General features: G+C 42.1%; 1 protein-coding gene across 3 annotated transcripts in view; it reads right to left on the bottom strand.

Annotated features, from left to right (window-relative positions):
- adamts6 (ADAM metallopeptidase with thrombospondin type 1 motif, 6) overlaps positions 1-12,947 on the bottom strand; it is a 286,378-nt gene that overhangs the window by 17,720 nt on the left and 255,711 nt on the right. For all 3 annotated transcript variants that reach the window (XM_080186565.1, XM_080186557.1, XM_080186560.1), the window contains exon 21: positions 12,245-12,374. In XM_080186565.1, the coding sequence (XP_080042691.1) occupies positions 12,245-12,374 (130 nt within the window). The remainder of the gene's footprint in view (positions 1-12,244; positions 12,375-12,947) is intronic.

Genomic DNA, 12,947 nt, shown 5'->3' on the forward strand with positions numbered 1-12,947 from the left:
TTGTTCAGGACTGGGAATCTGCTGTGCCACTGAAAGTGAATGGAGTTTTGGCTGAAATGTCAAACTCCCCATTCTCACTTGCAGCAGGGCAGCCATGAACAAGATCAGAGAATCCCACCATATGAGCCTACATAAATGTGCTGGCTAGTGATGCCATTTATGATGGCAGAAGGAACTAGTGCCATTTCACCTCTTCAAGAACTGGGGCAACAGTTATGCAAGAACTCTTGGGTAACTAAAGCAAAGGCCTTCCCACAGCCAATTTTTGAAAAGTCTGTCAAGAAAAAGTTTCTTCTTCTGAAATATGAAAATATGAATTATGAGGGTAAGTTAATTAGTAATATAAAAGAAAATTGCAAGAGTGTTTTTAGATATATAAAAGGTAAGAGAGAGGCAAGAATGGACATTGGACCACTGAAAAATGAGGCTCGAGAAGGACTAATGAGGCACAAAGAAATAGCAGGGGAACTGATTGGGTACTTTGTATCAGTCTTCTTCACAGTGGAAGACACTAGTAGCATGCCAGAACTTCAACAGAATTGCGGGGGGCGGAGGTAAATGTAGTGGCCATCACTGAGGAAAGTGCTGGGGAAGCTGAAAAGTCTGCAGATGGATAAATCACCCAGACTGAATGGACTACACTCCAAGTTTCTGAAGGAGATATCTGTTGAGATTGTGGCGGCATTGGTGCTGAAATTTCAGGAATCACTGGAGTCAGGGAAGATCCCAGAGAACTGGAAAAAGGCTGATATAAGATCCCTGTTTAAGAAGAGAGGGAGGCAGAAGATGGGAAATTACAGGCCAGTTAGCCAGATCTCTGTCGTGGGTAAGATCTTGGAGTCCATTATTAAGGATGAAATTGTGGAGTACTGGGAAATGCATAGTAAAATAGGGCTGAATGAGCATGGGCTTTGTCAATGTCTGACAAATCTATTAGAATTCTTTGAGGAGGTAACAAAGAAGTTAGACAATGGAAAGCCAGTCAATGTGCTTTATTTGGACTTCCAGAAAGCCTTTGACAAGGTGCCTTACAGGAGGCTGCTAAATAAGCTAAGAGCCAATGGTGTTAGAGGCAAGGTCCTGGCATGGATAGAAGATTGGCTAACAAACAGAAGGCAGAGAGTGGAGATAAGGGGGACCTTTTCAGGATGGCTATTGGTGATTAGTGGTCACAAGAGTTAGTGTTGGGATCATAACTTTTCACTATATACATTAATGATCTGGAAGATGGAACCGAGGGCATGGTTGCTAAATTTGCGGGTGATACAAAGATTATGTAGAGGGACAGGTAGTGATGAGGAAGTGGGGAGGCTGCAGAATGACTTGGACAGGTTCGGAAAGTGGGCAAAGAAGTGGCAGATGGAATACAATATGGGAAAGTGTAAGGTTATGCACTTTGGTGGGAAGAATAGAGGCATAGACTATTTTCTAAATGGTCTATGACTTTGGACCTCTGAGGCACAAAGGACATGGGAGTTCTATTCAGGACTGTCTTATGGTTAACATGCAGGTTCAACTGGCAATTAGGAAGGCAAATTCAATGTTAGCATTCATTTCTGGAGGGCTAGAATACAAGAGCAGAGACGTACTGCTGAGGCTGTATAAGGCACTGGTCAGACCCCATTTGAAATATTGTGAGTAGTTTTGGGCCTCATACCTAAAGAAGAATGTGCTGGCCTTGGAAGGGGTTCAGAGGAGTTTCACAAGAATGATCCCAGATATGAAGGATTTGTCATATGAACAGTGGTTAAGGAGGCTGGGCCTATACTCAATAACAGTTTAGAAGAATGAGGAGGTCCTAATTGAAACTTAAGAATACTGAGAGGCTTAGATAGAGTGGACTTGGAGAGGACGTTTCCACTAGTGGGAGATACTAGAACTTGAGGGCACAACCTCAGAGTGAAGGGACGCTACTTTAAAACTGAGATGAGGAGGAGTTTCTTCAGCCAGAGAATGGTGAATCCGCGGAACTCATTGCCACAGAGGACTGTGGAGGCCAAGTCATTGAGTGTCTTTAAAATGGGATCAAGGGTTATGGGGTGAAGGCAGGTGAATGGAAATGAAAATCATATCAGCCATGACTGAATGGCAGAGCAGGTCCAAAGGGCTGAATGGCCTAATTCTGCTCCTATATCTTATGTTCTTATAAATCTATGCTTTTTTTTAGGTTATTATCATACAGATGATCTGTAAGTTTACTCCTGATAATGAATTTCACTAGTTTGCTTGGTATTGATGTAAGACCACTCCAGTTAGTTTCCTGCATCTGCTTTGCAGCCATTTTTAAACATGGCACCATATTATTGCTTCCAATCGCCTAGTACCTCCTCAGTATTCAACTCTCTGGTGAGTACATTAATAATTCAAAACTTTCTTATCACATTGGGATAAATAATATCACTGGGCCTCATTTGTTTTGAGCTGATTTCGTTTGTTGGAGCTTGCATTCCAATTACCTTAAAGTATTTCATTCTATTTAAGTTATTCAGGGAGGCATTTTGCTCGTGTCTTCCCTTGTGAAGACCTGGAAGAATCAACTGTACTGACAGCCTTTATTTCAGTCCCATTTGCTTCTTTTAGAGTGCTTGCCAATTCTCTGACTGCCCTCTTATTGTTGAAATATTAAAACAAATCTTAATGTTATGTTACAGTCTGCAGCTATGTTTTCCTCCATGTCTCTCTCTTACCCCTCTGACCACCTTGTTAACATTTTTCTCCAAGTTCCTCCATTCATTCCAGTCAGTTCTTTCCTCTGTGTATTATTTATACAGGTTGCCCTTCCTCTTTATTTTGCTTCTGATTTAGGGTCATGCTTGTTTAGTCTAAGCTTGCTGACCTTAGGCATGCATTTCGCCTGCGTGTTCAGCAGTATGTATATTCCACTTATCTGCTGAAATGTTATGGAACAAGCCCTGTCAATCAACTTGCACAAGCAGTTTCCTCATTGTTTTTGAAGTAGCCATTTTATTATTAAAAACCTTGTGCCCTGCCCTTTGTGTTTCTAGATCTCAGATCACAATGAATGTGGTACTGGTGTGATCACAATCCCCTAATGATGCCACAGACTCCATTTGCTGTAATAGTTAATTACCATATCATTACAAAGTCACAATGTACACTGCCTCTCGTAGCTTTCTGCACACACTTGGTCAAGAAGCAATCATGTAACACAGATGCCAAAATGCTTGGGTGTTTCCAAATTACTGAAATCACCCAGTAAAATAACTTTCCATATAACTTATAGAATAAGCTGTCTTCCATCTTTTTCTAACCTAGTAATCTAACATGTTTTGTCTTTCACATTGAAGATATCCAACTAGAGAAATTCATTCTGTAACTTTTCAACTCCCAGAGGATGAACTTCATTAACCTCCCGTGTATCTCTGACATATGGGGCTGCACTACCCCCTTTCCTGTCTGCTACTTTTTTCTGACACTATACTCATGTATGCTGTATTCATTACAATCCTCTAGGGTCAACCATGTTTCTGATATTCTTATCACATTGTGTTCCTTACTGCTACAACAGTCTCCAGTTCCAGCATCTCATCCCCAAAGCTTCTAGTATCATGTATATATATTTTAATTATAGATTTGCTTCCTTTCTTGGCCCTGTGTCTGCCTTGCCTGGAATCTGGCTCCTGTTTGTCTCTAAGCCTGTGTGCCCATACGTGAGTATTGACTACCTTCTACCCGGTGATCCGTCTTGTCTGGGATCTAATTTCCTCTCTGCCCTCCCCCGCTGCCTATCTGGTTTAAATTATTCCCACTAGCTGTCTCTCCTGGAAGTCTCATATTCCTGCTTTATTTAGGTACAAGTTCTTGTACTAGTCCTCAATGCCCCAGAATTATTCTGTTACTTATAAAAGTAACATTATTTTCTCACCAGGTTGACACCATTTTCTTACAGCTTCAAATTCCTTGGTCATCCTTCTTCTGCATACCAGAATATACCAAAGAATATTTGTACAATACAAATACAAACTTTGTATTCCTGCTGCATGTTCCCGAAGAAATCCTTATGTGATTTTAAGGCCTGTATATTATTTCTCCATGGATGCTTTCTGCCACATGAATGGCCACCACCTGGTCCCTTCCTGTCCACTTCTCCTAGCTCGACTATCTTTTCCTTAATATGAATTAGCTCCAGGTAAGCAAGTTATTGGAGTATCTGAGCAGAACATCCCTGTGCCACATAGACTGCAGGGCTGATTCCTGCATGTGATTCTCACTGTAGAACCTGATGCATTATTCAAAACAACAAGCAATTGCAATTATTTAGTGCCTTTAACAGAGTCAAACATTCCAAGATGCTTCTCCAGAGTGCGAGTTAGTAAAATTTGACAATGATCTATATAGAAAAATATTAGAATGTGTGGCTAAAATCTTGACCCAGCAGGTAGGTTTTGAGAAAGAAGGGGAGGTAGAGAGGCAGGGTGGATTATGGAAGGGAATTCAGAGCTCAGAGTCTAAGCATCTGAGAGGATGCCAACGATATAAACATATTTACATATGAATTAGGAGCAGGAATAAGCCATTTGTCTCATCGAGCCTGCTGCACCATTCAATCATAACTGATCTGATTGCGGCCTCAACTCCACTTTCCTTCCTACCAGTTACACCTTTTACTCCGCTGTGAATCAAGAATCTATCTAACTCAGCATTAGATGAGAGATCAGGGGGAGATGAGGGGGTTGGACTATGAAGAGAGACTAAATAGACTGGGTCTGTACTCGTTGGAGTTTAGAAGGATGAGGGGGGAATCTTATAGAGACGTATAAGATAATGAAGGGGATGGATAGGGTAGAGGTAGAGAGATTCTTCCCACTCAGAAAGGACAGTAGGACTAGAGGGCACAGCCTCAAGGTAAGGGAGGGGGGCAATTTAGATCGGAGTTGAGGAGGAACTTCTTCACTCAAAGGGTGGTGAACCTCTGGAATTCTCTGCCTGTTGAAGTGGTGGAGGCTACCTCGCTAAATATATTTAAGTCACAGGTAGATAGGTTTTTGATAGACAAGGGAATTAAAGGTTATGGGGAGAAAGCGGGAAAGTGGAACTGATCCACTTCAGATCAGCCATGATCTTATTGAATGGCGGGGCAGGCTCGAAGGGCTAGATGGCCTACTCCTGCTCCTATTTCTTATGTTCTTATATTAAATAACTCTGCCTCCACCATTCTCTGGAGAAGAGATTCCACATACTCATTACCCTCAAAGGGAAAAGATTTCTCCTGGTCTCCTTTTTAAATGGGACACCCTTATATTTAAACTGTGTCCTCTCAATCTATTCTGCCCCACACAGGGAAAGTATCCTCTCAGCACCCATCCTCACAAGTTCCTTCAGGATCTTATATGTTTCAGTAAGATAATCTCTCATTTGGCAAGGGGATGGGTTACGGAGTGGAACTGCAGTCGAGGGTGATACACAGCCAAATACACAAGAGAAACGGTGTCAGTCTGGGAGACAGAGCAAAAATAGGCACAGGGGAACATGGCAAGGCTGGATGGTATTTACTTTAATGCAAAGAGTCTTACAAGTAAGACAGATGAACTGAGAGCACTGATTAACATACGAAATTATGATATTATTGCTAGTGCAAAGATAGGGTTGAGGAGGGGCTGGAGGGGCAGCTCAGTATTCTGGGATATAGAATATTCAGGTGAGATGGGGTAGACGGAGGCGGGGAGGGTGTTAAAGAGGTGCTGTAGCAATATTGATCAAGGAGTCAATTACTGCAGTGAGGACGGATAATATCTTATCGGACCCTTATTAAATTGAGGTCAAGTGGATGGAACTTAAAAACAAAAAAGGGACAATCACATTTCTGGGAGTTTACTATAGACTCTCAAACAATCAGGGAAAGATAGAAGAGCAGATGTGCAGGCAAATCTCAGAGGAGTGTAAGAACAATAGGGTAACAATAACAGGAGATTTAAATTGCCTCAGTATTAATTGGGATAGGCAAAGTGTGAAAGATTTAAAGGGGGCAGCATTCTGAAAGTGGATCAGAGAAATTTTATTGAGTCAGCGTGTAGTAAGTCCTACAACAGAGAGGGCAGTACTGGATCTAATATTAAGGAATGAAGTCAGGCAGGTGGTACAAGTGTCAGTGAGGGAGCATTTTGGTGATAGTGACCATAACTCAGTAAGATTTAACGCAGTTATAGAGGTGGACCAGAAATAAAGGTTCTGAATTGGGAGAGGCCGATTGTAACAGGATCTGCCCAAAGTGGACTAGGAGCAGGAAAATCTACATCAGAGCAGTTGGAGTTATTAAAAAAAAGAGTACAAAGCAAGTATGCGCTTGTAAAATTAAAGGGTGGGACCAAAAAGTCCAGAGAACGTTGGATGTCAAGGGATATACAGAATTGGATAATGTAAAAAATGTAGGCTTAGGGCTCAAAACAGTGGATGCCCTGGAATAGAGAAAATGCAGGGGGTTACTTAAAAATAAATTAGCAAAGAGAGGGCATGAAAAATACTGGCAGGCAAAATGAAGGACAATCCAAAGGTGTTTTATAAGTATGTTAAGGGCAAGAGGGTAAAGAGGAAAAGAATAGGGCCCATTAGGGACCAAAATGCAATCTGTGTGTGAAGCTGAAAGACATAGATGAGATATTAAGTGAGCATTTTGCATCAGTGTTCACTATGGAAAAGGACGATGTAGGGAGAAAGCAGGACGGGAGACTGTAATATAACTGAACAGATTAGCTTTGAGAGGGTGAAAGTATTAGTGGTTTTAGTGGGCTTAAAAGTGGATAACTTCCCTGGCCCAGATGGGGCAGCACAGTGGCACAGTGGTTAGCACTGCTGCCTCACAGAGCCAGGATTCCGGGTTCAAGTGCAGTCTTGAGTGACTGTGTGAAGTTTGCATGTTCTCCCCTTGTCTGCGTGTGTTTCCTCCAAGTGCTCCAGCCATGCTAAATTATCCCTTGGTGTCCCAGGATGTGTAGATTAGGGGATTAGTGGAGTAAATATATGGGGTTATACGAATAGAGCAGGGGGGTGGGCTTGGGAATGACAGTCAGTCGATGAAGACTTGATGGGCTGAATGGCCTCCTTCTGCGCAGTAGGAATTCTATGATTCTATGAGATGTATCCTAGATTGCTGTGTGAGACTGATGCTAATTTTCAAATCCTTTCTGGCCACAGATGAGGTGCCAGAGGACAGTTTGTGATTTATATGACTGATTTAGAATTGAAGGTAGGGGGGTTGATCAGTAAGCTTTAGGATGATATAAAAATTAGTACGGTGGTAAATAGTGAGGAGATTACAGGAGGATATAGATGAGCTGATCAGTGGCAAATGAAATTCAATCCAGATAAGTGTGAGGTGATGCATTTGGGCAGGACAAACAAGACAAGGGAATACATGATGAATGCAGGACCCTGGGAACACCCAGGATCTGAGCTGTGTGTACACTGGTTCCTTAAGGTAGCAGGACAGGTGGATAATGTGGTTAAGAAGGCTTATGGTATACTTGCCTTTATAACCCAAGGCTTACAGTTTAAGAGCAGGGAGGTTATTCTGGAAGTGTATAAAATGTTGATTAGGCCACAGCTAGAGTATCATGTGCAGTTCCAGAATCCACATTATAGGAAGGATATAATTGCACTGGGAAGGATACAGAGGAAATTTACTAGAGTGCTACCTGGGCTGGAGAGTTTTAGTTAAGAAGAGAGATTGGATAGACTGGAGTTGTTTTCCTTGGAACAGAGGAAACTGAGAGGGGCCATGATTGAGATGTGTGAGATTATGAGGAGCACTGATTGAGAAGACAGGAAATAACGTTTTCCCCTTGGTAGATGGACGGATCAATGATCCGGGGACATAGATTTAAGGTAAGTGGCAGGAGGTTTAGAAGGGATCTGAGGAAAAACATTTTCATGCAGAGATTGGTGAGAGTCTGGAACTCACTGCCTGAAAGGGTGATGGAGGCACAGACCATCATAACATTTAGGAAGTATTTAAATGTGCACTTGCGATGCCAAGGTATACAAGGCTATGGACCAAGTAGGTAGGTCATTTGTCTTTGACTGGCTAGGTCTGATAGACCAAAGAGCCTTTTTCCTATGTTGTACACCTGTATGACTGGAGGACTGCCAATTTAGTATTATTATTCAAGAAGGAAAATAGGGAAAAAACAGGTAATTACAAGCCAGTTGTAGAGGAATTATTGGAGAAACATCTGAAGAACAGAATCAATCTCTACTTGCAGGGGTAGGGATTAATCAAGGAAAGTGAGTACTGCTTTGCAGTGGGAGATCATGTGATGAATTTTTTGAGGAGGTGACTGGTTGTGTACATGAAGGCAGTACAGTTGATGCAGTCAACATAGACTTCAGTGAAGTTCTTGACAAAATCCTGCATGGGAGACTGGTCAAGAAAGTAAGAGCCCATGAGATCCAGGACAATTTGGCAAATTGGATCCAAAAGTTACTTAGTAGTAGCAGGCAGAGGGTGATGGTTGAAAATTGTTTTTGTAACTGGAAACCTGTGTCCAGTGGCATATAACAGAGTTCCTTGTTATTTGTAGTATACATTAATTATCTAGACGTGAATGTAGGCGTTATGATCAGTGGGTTTACAGATGACACGAAAATTAGTGGTGTGATGAATAGTGAGAAGGAAAGCCTTAGATTACAGGACAATATAAACAGGCTGGTCAGATGGGCAGAACAGTGGCAAATGGAATTTAGCCCTGAAAAGTGTGAGGACATCCATTCTGGGAGAACTAACAAGGCAAGGGAATACACTATGAATGGTTGGGCATTAGGAAGTACAGAGGACCAGCAGGATTTTGGGGTGCATGTCCATACATCCCTGAAGACAGCAGGACAAGCAGATAAGATGGTTAAGAAGGTATTTGGGGCATTTGCCTTTATTAGCCAAAGTACAGAATATACGAGCAGGGAGGGTATGATGGCGCTGTATAAAACACTCGTTAGGCCAGAGCTAGAATTCTGCGTGCAGTTCTGTCACCGCACTATAGGAAGGATGTGATTGCACTAGAAAGGGTGCACAAGAGATTCACCAAGTTGCTGGATACAGTACTTACGGCAAATGGGATCAAAGGTTTGGGGGAAAAGGCTGGATTAGGTTATTGAATTGGATGATCAGCCATGATGATAATGAATGGTGGAGCAGGCTCGAAGGGCCAAATGGCCTCCTCCTGCTCCTACCTTCTATGTTTTTATGTTGCCTGGGCTGAAGCATTTCAGCTATGAAGAGAGGCTGGTTAGGCTGGAATTGTTTATCTTAGAGCACAGAAGGCTGAGGGAGGATTTATGAGGAACATAAAGTAGATAGGAAGAAGTCTTTCCACTTGTAGAGGGGTCAATAACCAGGGAGCATAGATTTAAGGTAAGGGGTAAGAGATTTAGAGGGGATTTGAGGAAAAACCTTTTCATTCAACAGAGTGAATCTGGAATTCACGCCTAAAGGGGCGGTAGAGGCAGAAACCCTCACAACATGTAAGAAATATTTAAATGAGCACTTGTAACACCATAGCATACAAGGCTACAGACCAAGTGCTAAAAAATGGGGTTAGAATAAATATGTGCCTGATGGCCACACAGGCATGATGAACCAAAGAGCTTCTTGCTTTGCTGTAAAATTCCATGACTCTAAACTACGATGAACACATGCTCGGACTGTCCAAATTTTCCTCATATGATGATCCCTTCATCCCAGAAATCAGTTCAGTGCACCTTCTCTTAACTGCTTCTCGTGCAACTATATCCTTTCTTAAATAAGGAGACTAATACTGCATAAAGTACTCTAGATGTGGTCTCACCAATGCCCTATATATCTGTATATGTAGCAAAATGTAGCAAAACCCACTTCTTCTTTATTCATTCCATTTACAATAAACAACATCTCATTTCCCTTCCTATGAGGATGTGTCTAGGGCAGTGGATAGAGGAGAGCCGGTGGATGTGGTCTTTCTGGATTTTCAGAAGGCGTTTGACAAGGTACCTCACAAGAGGTTATTGCAGAAGGTCAGGGGACATGGAGTTGGGGGTAGGGTGTTAGCGTGGATAGAGGATTGGTTGTCAAATAGGAGGCAGAGAGTGGGGGTCAATGGGTGCTATTCGGATTGGCGGTTGGTGACTAGTGGGGTGCCCCAGGGGTCGGTGCTGGGGCCTTAGCTATTTACCATTTATATAGATGATCTGGAGGAGGGAACCAAGTGCAGGGTGTCAAAATTTGCTGATGACACCAAGATTGGGGGAAAGGCAAATTGTGCGGAGGGTGTGGAGAGTCTGCAGAAGGATCTAGATAGGCTGGGCGAATGGGCCAGGAAATGGCAAATGGAATTTAATGTTGGCAAGTGTGAGGTGGTCCACTTTGGTAGGAAGAATGGTAGGAAGGACTATTACTTACGTGGCGAAAAACTGCAGCAGGCGACGGTGCAGAGGGACCTCGGGGTCCTTGTGCATGAGTCGCAAAAACCCAGCTTACAGGTGCAGCAGGTGGTCAGGAAGGCGAATGGGATGCTGGCCTTCATAGCGAGGGGGATTGAATATAAAAGTAGGGAGGTCTTGCTGCAGCTGTATAGGGCATTGGTGAGGCCGCAGCTGGAGTACTGTGTGCAGTTTTGGGCGCCGCACCTGCGCAAGGATATTTTGGCCCTGGAGGGAGTGCAGAGGAGGTTTACTAGGCTGATGCCGGAGTTGAGGGGATTGAGCTATGAGGAGAGGCTGAATAAACTAGGCTTGTACTCGTTAGAGTTTAGAAGAATGAGGGGAGATCTCATTGAGACGTATAAGATGATGAATGGGATGGATAGGATAGAGGTGGAGAGACTCTTCCCGCTCAAAAAAGACAGTAGGACTAGGGGGCACAGCCTCAAGATAAAGGGGAGGCGGTTTAGAACGGAGTTGAGGAGGAACTTCTTCACTCAAAGGGTGGTGAATCTCTGGAATTCTCTGCCCGTTGAAGTGGTGGAGGCTGCTTCGCTAAATATTTTTAAGAAGCGGGTTGATGGGTTCTTGATAAGAGAGGGGATTAAGGGTTATGGGGAGAGGGCGGGAAAGTGGAACTGAGCCACGACAGATCAGCCATGATCTTATTGAATGGCGGGGCAGGCTCGAAGGGCTAGATGGCCTACTCCTGCTCCTATTTCTTATGTTCTTATGTAATTACTTGCTGTACCTGCATACTAACTTTTTGGAATTCATGCACCAGGAACCCCAGATCCTTCTGTATCTCACAACCTCTCTCCATTTTGATCATATGCTGCTTTTATAATCTTCCTGTCAAAGTGTCACATGATTTGCCACAGTAACAAGAATTTAAGATCTGAGAAATAGAAATCTGCATAACAAAAGTAACAGCCAGAATTTCCTGGGGCAGGTAATGCTCTAAATGTGATCAGGGCATTCAAAAGGCATGAGAGCATCTAAAAATGATCAAGTGTGAATTACTCTCACAGTAGAAATAGTTTACTTAGATGAATACCAGAGACTGCTATAGAAATGTCAATTTCCACAAGCAGAAACATTCTCTACCTTACAGCCAAAAGGCTAAGACCCATTTCACAGTCAAGGCATCATGTAATATATTGTACTTCTCAGAGAAGCTGGAGTGTTGCATCTAAGTCTTGGAGCCAAAGCACTGCGGGAAACCTTCGTAAAGGCAGTTTTAATATATTTGCTGGATCAGGAATAGATGTTTCCCAGGCTTCCCCAACAGCCTTCTATTTTGTATTAACAAGGAGCTGGATTTGACTTATAGAATTATTTAATTTTGATGTTGTTTGGGAAAAGGATGTCTTAATGAGTTCAGGAATTATAGATATATTTTAGTACAAGGGGATAATTTCAACATAAACTGTATGTGTGTTTAGTTATTAATGTACTTCAGTGTCTTAGCATATTGTGGTCTTTTTTGTTGGGCTTTTTTTTCTTTTTAGTTAATAAATATTCTTTAATAAATGTTTAGATGATAACTGGATTGGTTCCTGATTGGGTTTTATGTGAGGCCTCACAATATTCCATAAAAACTACACACCACCATGAACTGGTGCTTCAAATTGGGACACCCTCACCAGTAACATCAGCGTGGTTCATGACAATTGGGACAAATTCACGCTTTCCCACTACTGGAAATAGAATGTAATTTTGACCCGTGATTCATATTTCAACAGTCAGCTTCTGCTGATTTAAATTGCTGTAGATGGAAACACTGTTATTGTTCCTACATTTCAGAAAGTTATATAGAAAACATTTGCAAACTTACTCTGGTGGACATGGTTCACTGTTGCAAGCTCTCTGAGTTTCTGGTGGCTTACTGTCAAGGTCACAATAACTATTCTGGACAATGGAATTGTCATCTAGTCTTTTACAAACTACTTCTTGTTTCTGAGCACCTGTAAAATAAGAAGTGTTTTTATCCTTTTTTGTTAAGATAAGTACATTCTTTAAATAAAAATATATAGTCATCATTTTTTTAAAAAATCATAATATTAAGGGATATGCAGTCTTAGAAAAATGTTTGTTTCTCTCTGGATCTACAGCAGTATATCCTGAATCTGTCTAGCTCTGCAATATGTTTTGTTACAAAAAGAACAAAGAATAAAGAAAACCACAGCATGGGAACAGGCCCTTAGGCCCACCAAGCTTGTGCCGATCATGATGCCCTAACTAAAAAAAAATCTTTTGCCCTTACTCACTCCATATCCCTTTTTTTCCTCCCTATTCATGTACCTATCCAGATATAATTTTCAAACGAGTCAGATGAGCAAATGTTTTAATGAAGAAGATATGTTTATGTTTTCCAAGCTTGACTTTGGTTCGAGAGGGAGTCCAGCCAGAGCAAAGCATAAAGGAGAGAAGGCAGGAAGGAGAATGGGGATAAAAAAACTTCAGCAAGGCCAATGCGCCTAACCAGACGACATGAGGGAGAATGGAATATAATTGTTGATCGGGTGAAAGGGAGTAAA

Source organism: Carcharhinus amblyrhynchos, chromosome 1, assembly GCF_965287045.1.
Source record: "Carcharhinus amblyrhynchos chromosome 1, sCarAmb.v2.hapA, whole genome shotgun sequence".
Lineage (NCBI taxonomy): Eukaryota > Metazoa > Chordata > Chondrichthyes > Carcharhiniformes > Carcharhinidae > Carcharhinus > Carcharhinus amblyrhynchos.